We start from the raw sequence: 16,189 nt of genomic DNA on the forward strand, positions 1-16,189 counted from the left end.
TTTTGTTTTTTGTTTTGTTTATTTTTAACTTGTCCGTTATGGTGTGAGAAATTATTTCAGCCAAAAACAAAGGGGGAAAGGGTAATTTCAGATTGTACAATAGATATACATGCGTTTGGCCAAGTAAAATTAAAATCTGTTATCAAGTTACTTACTTCACTTATTTTGCTTGAATTATGTTTTTTATACTGCTCTATTTGTTGTTGGATATTTTTCTGTCTACAATAACACAGGGAGAAGTGGTTTAGTGACGCCCTCTATTGGAGACGCTTTAGCTGTCAAATCTGGGGATTAGCAGTTCGTGATATTTTCCCTTTATGGTTATCTATTCCTTGTTAAATATAAAGTGTATGTAGGTTACCCACCCACCCCTAGCCATCTTTTCTTTTTCTTTTTTTAAAATTTCTCATCTTAGTACAATACCACTGCCCCAGCGAGGACTTTTCCAAATAAAGCTTGATGCAGAATTCTGACTAGATTGTTTGTGAGACAGTCATAGGGTTTGCTTTAATTAATTAATCAAATAGAGAAAATTCCCAATGGATGGTTGGGGAAATATTCCAAGTAAAACTATATTTTATAGCATTAGCACAAAACCTTAAGTTTCACTGAAACACGGACCTGTAAAATGCAAAACTTACGAATAAGACTAAAAATCCATTTGGTAATACAAATGTGCGCAAAACAACTTTGGAAATATTAATTTTGTTTCTGAATCAAAAGTTACACTGTGGGATCCGAGGAAGCGCACCAGGACTGAACCATCCTTACCGCGGCGGGGGTGGCTTCATTCAAAATTCACCTCAAACTCCGCTCATAGTACGTTAGCGATATGCGATATGCAGCCACAACAAGGTTAGCTAAACACAAGCTTTATGCGTGAAATATTACATGGATACGCCATGTTGAGTCCAGTGACACGTATTTTCATTTCTTTTTTTACCCAGACAAATAAGGTGGTCGGTTCCTCTTCCATCCAGTTCTCTTTAGTGTTTGCCAATGTTGGAGGTGTAACTGGGGTCTGGCCCTGGATAAAGGTAAAAAAATGTCCTGAAATATTTTTCCCATAGTTGTCGGATACTCTGTGGATTATTTGCCACGTTGTCGCCAACTCGTATATGATATTAGGGTTGACTGAAAATCCCCAGAATTTCGAGAAGGATGGGGCGGTTTGGAGATGCTAGCAAGAAGGGTGCTCGGCCGATCAGCCATGATGAGCTTTAACCGGCTAAAGTATCGCAACTGAGGGTGGCTAGATAGGATTTATTCATCTGGGGAAACCATAAAGGCATATTCATGACAGCATGCATGCTTGCCTATTCTGTCTGTGTGTTTTTAGGAGCTGACATTGGGAAGAAACGGCGTATATCTTGTTGGCAACGTTAGCTTCCTGCTAAGCTGGACACAGTAATGAATGTTCAGGGGTTGCAGACAGCACTGAAGCTCTGCCAGTCAACCCCAACGTAACACAACCCCCATGTTCAACTTGCAGTGAAAGACAGCCGTGCAAACAGGCAGCTGTTTGCCGCTGTATTTGTGCGTGTTGCTGTGAGAGCGTAAAAAGAAAAGCAAGAGGGACTATCACCACAAGTACCCCACGGGCAGGCATGATGCACCTACGAATTAAACAGGAATAACTTCATGACATGCAATGAATAAAAGTCATATTACAGTAAGAGATACATCAATTGTGGTGCATTTAAACCTTATTAGCTATTTTCTGACCGTGCAAACTTGGCTGATGTTTACACCAGTTCAAACATGGTCCCTAAACAATACAGAGAAGTGACACCTGCAAAATCAGATATGCAATATTTAAAAACCTGAATGTGCCATGTTCAAAGCTAGCATTTCATGCAGTGTCCAAGGGATGACACTGAATTTCTCCAAAACTCCAGGGGTTCAACTCAGCTTTGACCTTTTGTTTTGACCTCTGTGGGGATGCTCAAAGTATTTCCTTCATTTCAGATCACTGTCTGCCACTTATTTGTGTGACTCAAAAGTGGGAGCCATTTTAGAGCAATTGTTTTTTATCTTATAGACTTTTTTTATCACCTTAATCATGATTTTTTTTTTAGACAAAAACACACAGTAGCATATATGCTTATGTTACATAAATTACACAGTCACAGCCTGTGTACTGTGTCTAACTGCATTCTGCTAAATATTGCATGCATATTTTAAGAGATAAATAAATACTACAATTCATTCTGCTGTTTGATATTTGTTGACCCTTATTTGTTTGATAATGGGCTGTGTCCCTCAAAATGTGGTTTAATATAGATTGCATTGTTCAGGCTACAACCAGCGGATTCCTCCTTTTTGCCAGGGAGTTTTTTCAGCCGTAACATGAGCAAAGCTCCTTCAAATAAAGGTTCATTGTCTGGGTGTATTAGCTGCCAGTGGATCAGAATGTGAGATAGGCCTAGGGCTGTTCAGTTTGAAGTCTGTTCTCCAGGCTTAGCCCAGAGAAATCTGTCAAATGACATTTAGCTTTAAACTGTGCATGTGCATTTGTGCTCAGACTCACAGATGCTTAATGCAGTATTGTGTACTGCTAGTGAATGAATATTGATTTTCTTTTATTTTTAAACTACTCAGTAGTTATAATTACAGTGTAGTAAGTGTATTTCTAACAAAAGCTTTCAAATTTGTTCTGCTTTCAGGAATAGAGCATGGCTCAAGTGAAAGTACAGACCTCAGCGCCCCTGGCTGGTCCTGGCCTCTCCCCTGGAGTCCCTCCAACGGCCATGGCCAGTCAAGGATCCCTGGGTCTGCAGCCCTCCGTCAATGGCACAGGCCCGGCCCCCACACCCGCCTGCCCTGCTCCTGCAGTCGGATATGGGGACGCCCCTGTGTCTGCCACACCGCCAGGTAGAATTTCCCCCAAGTTTGTCTTTAGGGGAAATTAGTTATTATTTTGCATCATGTGTGGAGTTGCTACTTATCTATGAAAACTAAAAACTGTTACAGTAGGTTAACAATTTTGCAAATAAAATACCATCACCCACGGCAGTGGTTGGTATTTAACTGCTTATCTGTAAAATTGTGTTATTAAATTTCTGCTTATTCAAAAAATAGAGTGTTGAAGGGCTAAAATATTTGATTCCTGGTTTCACTCTTGCAACAGGGGGCAATGTGATTTAAAAAAAACTACACATACGCACACAAACAAAAACACTGACTATTGGCTTTCCATGGCCACTACATGCTCAGCGATCAATAGTTTCTGCGATTTCCAACAAATGATGGACTACATTTCATTAGTGTGTTTTCATTTTGGGGGATGATTCAGTGAGTTATTCTGTGAAAATTACATAACCTCAGTCATAATATATTATGACTCTATAATACTGATATAGATTTAAGACCTTAACAATGATTCATACAGACAAATGCGTGCATGATGAAGGTTATAGTTGTACCCAAGTGTACAATACAATGTGTGTGTTTGCATAGTTATTCTATAATAAAAAGTTGACTTTAGGCAATTAGGTAACTGGCCTAAAGGGCTCTATCTCATGTTCCTTTTACTGCTCATTATTTCTCATGACCTAACCTAAATTCAGAAAAGTTTCGGTACCACTGCTTCTTTAATAATGATTTAGGAACTGAATTTCTGCCAACACTTCCTGTCATATGTTAGCTATAATAATAATAATAATAATAATAATAATAATAATAATGGATTGCATTTATATAGCACTTTTCGAGACCCTCAAAGCGCTTTACAATTCCACTATTCATTCACTCTCACATTCACACACTGGTGGAGGCAAGCTACAGTTGTAGCCACAGCTGCCCTAGGGCAGACTGACAGAAGCGAGGCTGCCATATCACACCATCGGCCCCTCTGGCCAACAGAGGGGTAGGTGAAGTATCTTGCCCAAGGACACAACGACCGAGACTGTCCGAGCCGGGGCTCAAACCGGCAACCTTCCAATTACGAGACGAACTGCCAACTCTTGAGCCACGATCGCTGCACTATAAGCCAGTAGCTCACGGACTGACCACAACACGAAGGAAAAAACACTTTACAATATTGTCCTATAAACAGATTCATTTATTAGTTATTTATTAAGTGATTGTTTACTGATTTTTCCCCTTAATTACATATAAAAATAAAACAAGTTTGCATTTTATTTGCAAGTTAGAAGTGTTCCAGTGGCTGTATCCGCTGCTAATATCTCATCCCTTGTCACTCAGTGGAAGTATCCAATTCTTATATTAAAAAATGATATTTGTTCATGAATATAGGTGGAAGAAGATGGATAGATGAGTGCTTTAGTTACCATGTTTTTAAATATGTCGTCTTCTGATATGATTTAGGCCCGCCCCAGGAGAACATGGCAAACCCTAAAGAGAAAACTCCAATGTGTTTGGTGAATGAGTTAGCCCGTTTCAACAGGATCCAACCACAGTACAAGCTCCTCAATGAGAGAGGCCCTGCACACGCTAAGGTAAAAAAAAAAAGTTTTTCAGATGTAGCGTTATCATGGAAGGAATAATATTTAATAAATCTCAGGAGGTAGTTCAGTGTAATTCTTGTTTTGACACACATCCACATGTGCTAAATAAATAAAGCATTTGCACTTTTTGTAATTAGTAATTAGTTATTGGCTGTGCTGAGAGAACTGAACTCCTGCCAAAAGTTCTGTAAGAAGGATATTGATAAAAATGTTGGGTAATGTCTTCCTCTCTGGGTGTCACTTCCAGATCTTCACCGTGCAGCTGACTCTTGGGGAGCAGGTGTGGGAGGCAGAGGGCACCAGTATTAAAAAGGCGCAACACTCCACAGCTGCCAAAGCACTGGCTGAGAGTGTCCTTTCCAGGCCAGCGCCCCGCTCCCCTAAAGCTGACATCAACAGTAACCCAGGTACTGCAGCCACAACTGAATTTCTTTTAACTGTTAAAAAAGCAAGTGGCTGGGAAGGATTACCATGAATTGCACCTTTTACTGTTTCTATGGCTATGTGTGTGATAGCTGCTATAGTTTCAAGAAGAATGTTTGAACCATTTGGAAAAAGCTGCAAAACAAGTTGATGCTTGGTTATAATCTGCTAAACTCTTAAAAATGGAGGTGTTTTTTTTACAGGAAACATAGACAGCACTCTATTCATATATTATTAGGTATTAAATTAATGATTAACACTGTATGTCTTATAGAAGAACTTAAATGTTAACTTGGGCTGTGGCTCAGCTGTAGCAGCAGAAAGAAGATATTGCCTTTAGATCCAGGGAGAATGAGGCTGCCAAGAAGGAGGTACTTTTACTCCCTGTTCATTAACTAAGAGTGTCAAGATTTCTCAAATCTTTGAGGGCAACAAAGCAGGTTTTCATCCTCCAAAAGTTTTACAGTATTTTTTAACCTTGTTGTAAGGAGGAATTTTTCTCAAGCTAAGCTTGTTTCTTTGGTCCACTGTTATCCTAAAGCACAATCCGGGCCTATCTTAAAGTTAGTTGCTAGCACTATGTCTAACATTTAAAAGCTTAACCTCTTCATTGATACTGTTTGAAGTTGGAATCATAGACGAGCAAATATTAAAGCTATACATTCTTTTTTTTTGCTTCTTACTTACTTCTTAGGATTATTGAGAGGCTGGAGCGTATCTGGGCTGTTGAAAGGTGAAAGACAGAGATAGACAGTCACACACACACTTGTAACAAATTTAGAATCACCGGTTAACCAAACAAGCATGTCTTAAGACTATGGGAGGAAGCCAGAGTACCCAGAGACAACCCACGCAGGCATAGTCACTACTATGCTTCCTGGAATAGCAAATACTCGCCAATAATCAAAAAGTTAAGAGTGTAACAGAGTGAAGATCAGATAAAAGGACACATTTTTTTCATTTTTTCTTCATTGGACTTACTGGGAGTTTAAAAGGCTGTAGTGAGTTACTGACTTGTGATGCTAGTGATACATGGATAAAAAGGTTAGGGTCCACATCCTGTGGACAAGAGTATCCAATGGAATAAATGGCAAATAAACAATGGATGAACTTGATAAAGCTGCTGCAGGGTTAGGTCTTGGTATTATACACTCCACTTTACGGTCAAACTGTTAAAATACTTCAGTGGAACAGAGCCATTGTCAAGAATAGGCTCACAGTTTTTAAAGTCTGGTCACCATATGAAACATCTTGTTGTAATTGTTCCATCTATTTTTACTGGTCATGGTAAAATCACTCCCTAGTTTCCACGTAGGAGATGAAAGACAAAATCTACAGTCATCTGTCTGTGCAAACATAAATTTTGCAGTTCATCTGACATAATATTAGACTCCAGCAGTTTACCCTAGATATTTGCAGACACGAATCAATCCTGTGCTTTTTTTAATGGCAGTTTGCTGTGAACAAGATCTAAAATTACGACAGCACTGTGAACATTTTTCAGTTTTTTAACCTGTTTACCAGAAGCAGTTTCATTTTCTTGCAGATGGTTAAAACCAAGTTTGTGCTGTTCATTTCTGTGTGCACACATCTGCAGGAATTTATAGTTAGCATTAAAGCCCATGCATTTACACTTCTAGTAGCTCGCCTTGTCTCATCCTCCTAAAATTGGAAACAATGTTTAGATTTTTTTAATTGAAACTCACTTCATTCATTTTAAAGTCTGGTGTTAAAATAAAAGTATGGATTGGATGTTAGCTCACTGGATAGAGCTAAAAAGTCCCTTTACAGAGGAAGTTAATTTATACCTGTCTGTACAATCATGAATTTAAAGTGCAATGCATTTATGTACTTAGGGGGCATTTTGGTTTTTCATCTGAGTGACTTTTCTTCCCAGCATTGCTGCCAAGCAACTGGGAATATTCAGATAATTGATGTTCACGGAAACAACAAAAAAACAGTATAAAGTGTCTCAGTAAAACCTAGGAACAGGCTTAAAGTTTATCACTAGCCAAATTAATACCACTAGTCTGGACTTACCTCCCTTGCCCTCTGCGACTTTGTAGTGGTAAAAGGCCTCAAAGCCAGGCTTTTAATGGGATTAAGAAAGTCCAAAAAATCCTGTGATAAATTATGCAACATCACTGAGAAGTGGTGGTATTAGTGGTGCATGCATCCTGGGGGTACTTTTTACTTAGAATGCAGTTTCACGTGGCAAATGTTAGGCTGCACAGTGCAGCTTTCTGCCTGTGTGTCTTTTCTAGAAAAAATTTTGTTTCCATCTTTTTAGACTGCTTGGACCATTTTAAGCCATTTTGTTTGCTGCTGCCAGAAAAACAAGTTCACATCAGTGTTTTTAAAAACCTCCCTGTCTTGGTTTTAATCTTTTCCGTGCTTGCATCTGCAATCTCACTCACACAGGCAGTATAACACCCACAGTCGAGCTGAATGGTCTGGCCATGAAGAGAGGGGAGCCGGCTATCTACAGGCCTTTGGATCCCAAGCCGATGCCCAACTACAGAGCCAATTACAACTTCAGAGGGATGTTTAACCAAAGGTGAGCTCCCAAAAATGAATGATTCGATTGGCTCAGCTGTTATTCATTTTAGTTTCAAAGCTACTTGCTGATTGGTTTATTGTTCAACCTTTAAGGGTGGGGGAAAATTATTCATGACAAGATGAGCTTCTTTTTTTTTAAGTAAAGTCTTTTATACTCACCTTTCGACCTGGAACCCCAACCAAAGTTAGATTTAGGTTTTCTTTGTTTTACCATCACTGCTGCATTGTTTGTAACAACAGCACATGCTTGCTGATTCTAATGCAACAGCTTTTGCTTTATCCAACCACCAAGATTAGCATTTCTCTTTGTTGTGGGTGTCGATAATCTGCGGTAATATACAGAGGAAGAGAGGGTCTTTGACATTCATCTGACTTGGTGTGGACATGGTCTTGATAAATTTTAGATGATGTTTCTTTGATCCCAACTGGCTTAAATGTGTGTCAGGCATGGCTCTCCGCGCCATATGTTTTCTAAACTGATGAACGTGGTGCCCTCATGGGTTCCCTGTGCACTTTGTCTCTGTCAACTTTCTTTCGTTGTTTTTTCTGTGCTGGAGCCACCCAACCATTTCCTAAACTCTGTAAAAGTGCCACAGAGGTGCAATTAATGATCTCCTCTCCCCCAGGAGAGAAATGCTATGTAGGTCTGTGAATTTGCTGAGCTAATCCAGGTATACCCTGTTACTCCCAGTTAGGAAAACAATGGGAAATCTGTTTTCTGTTTTGGACAGTGCACAAATAGTTTGTTTGGTTTTTAGTTTTATCCCACAAGCGTATCTTCACAATTTTACTCAACTGTCAGCTTAGGATAAATATTACATTTAGTTATATTAATTAGTCTCCTAAATGCTATATTATTTTAAATACTGACATATGTTGTGATTACAACTTAACAGAAGTTGAGTTATGCGGCTCCAAAGAGTGCATTGTTCCTAATAAAGTTAGTATTCATCTAGGATTGTTTGACATACTTGGTGTTATTTTCAGGACAAATTATAATCCCCTCAAGGTGGCAGTGTTTCCTCATGTAAAGTCCCATAACACTTCTTTCTAGGTGCCTAGTGAAGGCCTTAGATCCCATTTTGTAACCTGCAAGTTAGGAATGTGGTGAATTTATGAAAGCTTTTCTGTGTGTATGGGTTCAGTGTTGTAATCATAAGGATTTTAAATTAACATCTTCAATATTAAAGCACTAAGCAAAGTGAAATGTCATGAAGAAGAGATTTTTTTCCATCTATATTTTTGTTCATTAATGTTATTAGGTGCAGCATTCTGCCATCAGTTCTGCTGAGCGCAGTTTATTTTTTTAAAAGGTGTCAGTCAATCAGTTGCAGTGTTGGGTAACCGAATGTAGTCAGGAGACAGTCTAGCATCTGGCTCACATCTTCTACTATTTGATCCATGCAGGAGCAAACAGGGGTGAAAGATAAATGGGGTAGAGGAGAAAATCTGTTTTCCAGCATCTGTCTGTCAATGTCATATGTCACAGTGAGGAGACAGGCAGTATCTATTCCTCATGGCCTGTTTTGTTTTCTTATGGCACTGTGTAAAGGAAGCAGAAAGGGGGTTGGAGGACGTGTGTGTCTCAAACAGAAGTGACATAAGAAAGACATTTATTATTCCAAGGTCATTATGTTTCCATGAGGTCTCTTTCTTTCAGTGTAGTCAAGCCCCGATTAATGATAGTAAGACCTTCTGAATATGAATTCTCTTACTTAGATGACTAACTATGTGGCAGAGTGACAGGCCATATCCACAATCGGTCACCTTAATGATGGTGCAGGGAAACGAAGGTTTCCTCATGCCCATGCCCTTACCTATTATGATGAATAAGAGTGATCCAAAGTCATGTTGATGGAAAATCTGACCATTAAAAGGGCAGTCTGGCTATGATCTATCAGCGCGCTAATCACCGCCCAGACCAGTATTGATTCATTCAGAAAGTGCCCTGATGAGAAAATACAGCGATAATATGAAATGTGCATTTATCAGAGTCTTAATGAATCTTATTTATGGCAAAGGACTTATGCATAATTCTTTCCCATCCAAGTCCATCTTTAAATCAGTGATTCATCTCTGCTATCATCCAGACGTGACCACACCATTGAACAACAGTGATCAGCTCACTCAGTCAGTTACTGAGCTGCTATGAAACATGTGTGGAAATTTAGCCCGAGTGATTATGAAAAAAAAAAAGATCATAGAATCGGAAAAATATTTGTGTTATCATGAAATCTGGTTACATCAACCGTTTTCACGGACAACCCCTGTGTTATCATTGGAACACCTGATTCCAATGAGTCATACTGCGCCCCTCCAGTTTATCCACGACGCTCCCAGCTTTCCTCCTGCTGCTCTGATCTCAGGGGGGCGGGGCGCCTGCATCCTGCATTCTGTCAGAGTTGGAATTTGGATAGGACTTTCCCTGTTAGAGCAAAGCTTAGCGGCCTGAAGCCGCCTACCTCCTCCCAGTCCTCATTTGGTTATGACACCAACATCATGTCTGTTGGAAGAACAGTGGGCTGAAATACTGGGGGTGCTTTGCACTGTGACATTTCCTCCTGTGATGATGTTCAGATACTACGCTGGCCATTACTGCTTTCTCTGTAGGAAACTGAGAGGAAGAGTGACTCACCTTTACTGCTGAAAATTCAGTGCCTGTTTTATATTATATTGGCCAGTCTGCTATTGTATAGCTGTAGGAGAATAAGTAAAGACCCAAGCTTTGGTTTGTAAAGCATTTTTAGATCAACTGTGAGAAACATTACTGCTTATTAAATCTCTACTTGTATTGAGAAACCCACAGATACGTTTTAGTGGCCTCTAGCTCATTGGATGGATGTAGTGGTTCGATGTCATTGCTCCTACTGACCTTGGTTCCAGTCACAGCAGGCACTTGTTTTCAGTGGAATAACTTTGATAAATCCACTACATTTTATCCATTTTGCAGTTAGTGAGCATTGAACATAGAGCATTTAGCAGATAAAAGGGAGCTTGAATAATACTGAGCCTACACTGAGGGTTAAATGGGATGTCTCGTGTGTTTGGTTTCAGGGTTGAGTACATGGGTGCACATCAGCAAAAATTACAGGGAATGCTTTTACACATAAAGGCCTGCTTTGAATATATTGGTGGACTTATGATAAAAAATAATTTGAAGTGTTATACAATACATAAAATTACATGAAATCAGGAAGGGCAGAATATTTATATTCACTATTAATGCCACTGGGTTATTTGTACCAGTGTCCCCCTTTGAATAGTCCCGCAGAGAGTTCACTTATAGCTCAAATACCCCAACTAAACTAATGAACTATTTATAAGGGCAAAACAAAAAAAGGAAAAAAAACAATTAAGTGAAAATTCTTTACATTCATAAATCATCCAAATAATTTTTATGGTATAATAAAATCCATTTTCATTTTTCATAGGCTGCTTGCTGCTGTGTTTTGTTAGTCACTTTGATGATTAGAGAGGTTACATCTGCATGTTGTTTTTGAAACGCCTCCCTGTACACAATGATGCCACTGCTAAGATAATCTGCGTGGGAGCATAAAACAAAAAAGACCAACTCACGGTGAATTAAAAACTCATCCTCAGGATGGTTGCTATACAAAGATGGTTTATTCTGTGATGCTTTGTATGACACTAACCTCTTTCGGGTAAAAAGAGTACATCTTAGAGTGTTATTTACTGTTCTTGTTCTTTATGCTGTAAGAACAGTAAGAATGCTGTTGTTCTCACTGTTCTTGATCAGTTGTACCTCCATGTCCAAGTAGACATACAGTAGTTATTGGCTGTGTACAGTACTTGAACATATTTAAAATGTTTGCAAAACTTTAGCTTTGGAGGTGCTCATATGGATCCTGCTGCTGTATGATGCTTAAAGGTATGTAATTAACACAGAAGAAAGACTCCTACAAACAACTGGAGGGAACAAATTTAACTTTAGGTCCTGTGAAAAATTACATTCAGGGTTTACAAATATATCAGGTATAATTTTCTATTTTTTGGTCTATACACAGGCCTCAATAAATGCTGCATATTCCTCAATTGTTGAATGTCACATCATATAAAGGGTTAATCGCATTACAGTTGTGCTCCAGACTTGGTCTGTAGCTGTATGGAAATGTCAGTGTAAAATCACTTTCATGTAAGAACTATAAGAAGAGACAGTTGCAATGGAAGGATATTTGAGTACCCTTCCCATGCCTTCAGGAAAACGGTATAACATCAAACAGCAATGACAGCAGCACAGACACAAAGGGCACACACAGACACACAGGTGTACTTTGTCATCTACATTTCTAATTGGGGCAACCTGTCCCATTGAAAAGGCAAATCTGCCCATGAGCGCTTTTTTATATTCAACATTTCATGTCATCTCCTCTACTGTGGAGGTATTAGATATCCTTCGAGGTTCCCTTTGCACACACAGTCATCTTTTTTTCACTCACTTTCTCCCACTCAGGTTTATTTTTCTGTAGTGCTCTCTGGCCAATTGGGCTTTGTAGTCTCAAACGGCCTAATCGGGACACTGTGTGCTCTTTTGTCCAGTAAGGCATTACAGATACAGTTTTCTTGCCCATCCAAACCCCCCAAGGTAAACTTCAGAGGAGTTACTCCTATTGCATTATTCCTTAAAAATTTTCCACATATTCGTGTGTGTGTCTAAATCATAAATTACATAAGTAGATAAATTAACATTGGCGGAAAGCCAGACTAAAGGATAACATGTCTTAATTGCACAAATGGGTGTAAACTCATAAAGCAGTGTTTTATTGAAGAGACTGGGGGTGGAGGAGTGAAATACAGATCCAACATAAACAAATGCTTGGAATGATTTGTGCTCAGCAGACTCACTGACAAAGAAGTCTGGGCTCTCCTTTCATCTCCTCTCTTCTGAGTGGATTTTCTTGTTTGTGTATCCCTGTGTGTCCTCCTCTCCTCCTTTTCTTCCTTGATGCATTGAATTTAAAAATGGAACTGAGGCCATGATGTACAAAGTAGGCTAAATCAGTGGAATCACCTTTCATAATGCTGCCTTTTAGGATGTTTGTTAGGGGGAGTCGGAGGACTAAATAGGCATTTTTACAAAGAACTGACGTCTGTGCATTTTTCGCAAAAATAACACTTGAATCTCTTCTCAAGAAATTGTGCACTTTGCTGCAGCACTCAAAGCGATTAGCCTTACCTCCTTAGTTGCTGTGCAATATCAGTACTTTGCAGTAAACATCTGTCAAGAGGAATGGTTGACGTTCCTGGCTGTTTGCTGAGTAATTTGGATCGCTCTTTATTTAGGGCATTAGACACCAGAACCACATAGCACACATCATAACATCTGCACCCATTGTTGGCATGGTTCATCACGGGTTAATGCACATCAGCTCATAGGGACACATTACTGTCCTACTTTCTGGTGCTGCAGAGTATTAACAGCAGCAATTTCATTATGTTCACCCATTATGTCTGTAAATTGGAGTGCACCTAGTTTAGTCTCCAGAAAAACTCCTGTAGTGGTTTGTGATCTCATTTAGACTGTTAGATTATTTCTTAAACATTGCCACCAGGATACGGATTGGCAAATTGCACTTAAAGGTGTTATACCTGTAAGAAGTGTTTCAACTGTTTTGTAGATAGACATTTTCAGTTTAGTTTATAGTTCAGGGCTACACCCAGATGTTCTAACCTCAGTCGTTGTAGGCGGATAGGTTCCTGTTTCTGGGAAAACAGATTCAAACGTTTTTAAACCACATTTTGAACGAGGTCCACATCACAATCATCATTCTGCTGCAGTTGGATCCGTCACTGGAAGATGTGACGAAGATTACAGAAATATCACAACTCTATTACAAATTTATCCTTGGTTTACTTTGAATTGAATAAAGCCAGCAGCAGACACACGGTTGAAATATGCATCTCCCCCTTTTTAGGAACTGTCATCTTGCATCATTATAATTTTCTTCAGAGCATGCAAAGTCAAAACAGAGTTTGTTTTTTAAATGATTCTGCATTTCTTCTTTGGTGGTCCTACAAGTGGAATCATATCATCCAGTCTTTATTTTACATCCTGTATAGTAAGTAATTGACACTGTGTTTCTTTCTCAGCATAAGCAAACCACAGTTCAGCCAAAAAAAGGGGAAAAAACACTTTTAAGCACACATCAGCAGGATATTTGCTTGTTTAAACAGCTTTGTTCTCATCTGGTTGAAAGACTCAAAGAGCAGTAAGCAATAAAGAGAAATAAGTAGTATTGCCTAGAACATTGCCTTTGTCGATAAATTAACTAGTTAGCCTGCTGCTAAGTCACTAAATTTGCTATTTTTTTATTTCTTTATTAGTTGTATAGTATGCAAATATTCATACATACTGTCTCCTATCTGGTGCCTGGAGCACTCAATTAGAGTGCTTCATTAATTTTTAGATGCATTTAAATGGCAAAAATTGTGTTGCATATTGCTTTAGAGATGTTGGTATAAAAATACAAAGTAAAAACTGTGACAGGCATAATGGCTGACACAGAAACCACATCGTAATAATCTGGCCATAAGAAATTCGTAGTATTTATTTTCAGAAAATGGCATAAGATTTTTTTATTTTTTTTTTAACAAAGCAATTAGTTTTTCCCTTTTAATGACAATGAACATAAAACAGCAGGTCTCAAAGTAATATTCTTAATGAGGACAGAAGGCTCTGATTTTATGCTGATCCTCAGCCAGCCATTCCTCTCAGTCAGCCAAGACTTAACAATTGGCACTAAAAGGGCAAAGGGGTTAAGAACTGTTTCTTGCTATGTCACATAAATGCACAAGTGGTATAATTGGTTTGCGCACACTGGCACAGTCTTCTGTGCTTAAGAAGTCAGAATTATTCACGCGATGCCTGTTTTCAGTCAGATTATTAAAGAATAGACTATTTTCCAGTGGTTGCTTTTATTACTAACCTAATGAAATCAAGCCTTGTTTTTTGTTTTACTCTAGCACATTAATATTTTTCCCTGGAGTATGCTACCTGTCAGTTTCGCTACTATAAATGATACTATCATGTATGGAAACAGTATTTAATGCACCACTGCAGCTCAGCAATAGAGCGGGCAGGACCTACACACAGCTGTGATGGGAGTACAAGGAGGGCACCAAGACAGCACGCTGATTACAGAGCATGCACAAAGAGAGCTTTAATCTTTTGTAGAAAATGAAAACCACAACAGTAAAAACAATGAACACTGTCATTTTTGACAATTTAATTAAAATAAGTCATGAAAGCTTTGGTTTATGCACAGTGCCTGTTCGTTATTCCAGATTAATATCTTCTGTCCTTAAAGTCGGTGATTTGAGTTGTCCATAAGGGACACCAGCTGTCTGCATTACACTGGAGGAATATGAGGGAGGAAATAGATTGCTCCCATGGTGAGCTTTAATGAAAATCTACAGAATGTAAGGTTTAGTTATATTAAATCTCTGATTTAATGCAACGGAGAGACAAACCAGTCGATGAATCTTGAACAAAAATCTATGGGAAAATTTAATGTCACTGAATGTGGCAGTTCTTGTGACATATTCCACCCCTTCCCCCCAAAAGCCAGTCATCTGCAGAACCTAGAAGCACTAGCCAATCATCTTGGCGTCATGAAGCACTCTACATGCACATAGGGCTGCCACAAACGATTATTTTGATAGTCGACTAGTCACCGATTATTTTTGCGATTAGTCGACTAATCAGATCATCATCCATTGAACGTAAAACATACAGCTTATTGCACCAGCATGCATCTGCTCTTATATAACTATCATTAGCTTACAGCTTTAAGTGTTTAAAGTATGTGCTAACTAAAAATAAAGACATGATAGTTTATTAAATTTTAATGAAGTTTGCAGATTGTTTCGGTGGAGTTTAATAAACTCAGCCGTCTGCTCCTTGCTATCTAAAATATAACAGGACACCGGAGTATATTCTCGAGCATCTCACACTTCTGATAAGCCGAAACCGATTTACTCAGGAACAAATAAAATACTGAAAAATGCCAAACAATAACATTTTTAAGTTATCTAAGTGACTTATATATCATGTTTAACCTGAGTAGCGAAAGACGGCGGTGGGTTTGAAAACGATCTGCCGGGAGTCCGGTGTTCTCACCGGCTCTAGTGAGCCTTGCCCCCGGCTAGCTAACGAGCTAGTGGGTAACAGACGTCTCTGAAAACGTCGGAGTGCTTTTGAAAATATGTGGTGTCTTGATAAACTGAGCAGATATTTGAGGTTTACACAGCTACATTCTCGTCTGAAAATATGTTAAACGTTTATTTTGTGGCCCAGAAAGAATAATAAGAGTAACATTAAAACTAACTAGCTGCCGCCATTGTTGGAAACTGAGCAGGGCCGCGCTATGAATTCTGGGACACAGTTTCTTCTTCTTCGGCGTTTAACGGCAGCTGGCATCCTTGTACATGCAGTGCTGCCATCTTCTGTTTCAGTGCGTTATTACACTCTTAAATCCTACTAATTCCTGCGTCTTTTGGGATCTTACAAAGCTTCAAACGACGTGTCGACTATTAAATCAGTCGTCGACGATTTTGATAGTCGACGTAATCGTGACTAGTCGACTAATCATGGCAGCCCTACATGCACAGTAGAAGTTCAACCTATGGGGCAAAAAAGCTTTTTGAACCTTATTGTGATGGAAAGTCACCAAGACTATTAATTGTTTCTTATCAGAGTTTACTGGTGACTCTACATGGAC

General features: G+C 39.0%; 1 protein-coding gene across 2 annotated transcripts in view; it reads left to right on the forward strand.

Annotated features, from left to right (window-relative positions):
* Positions 1-926: 926 nt before the first annotated feature.
* The window catches only part of stau2 (staufen double-stranded RNA binding protein 2), a 105,034-nt gene continuing 89,771 nt past the window's right edge, over positions 927-16,189 (forward strand). For both annotated transcript variants that reach the window (XM_084939197.1, XM_084939196.1), the window contains exons 1-5: positions 927-1,037; positions 2,667-2,874; positions 4,330-4,460; positions 4,717-4,876; positions 7,314-7,449. In XM_084939197.1, coding sequence (XP_084795323.1) covers positions 2,676-2,874; positions 4,330-4,460; positions 4,717-4,876; positions 7,314-7,449 — 626 coding nt within the window. In that variant the 5' untranslated portion in view covers positions 927-1,037; positions 2,667-2,675. The remainder of the gene's footprint in view (positions 1,038-2,666; positions 2,875-4,329; positions 4,461-4,716; positions 4,877-7,313; positions 7,450-16,189) is intronic.

Source organism: Perissodus microlepis, chromosome 9 (assembly GCF_051167445.1).
Source record: "Perissodus microlepis isolate ML-2025 ecotype Zambia chromosome 9, ASM5116744v1, whole genome shotgun sequence".
NCBI lineage: Eukaryota > Metazoa > Chordata > Actinopteri > Cichliformes > Cichlidae > Perissodus > Perissodus microlepis.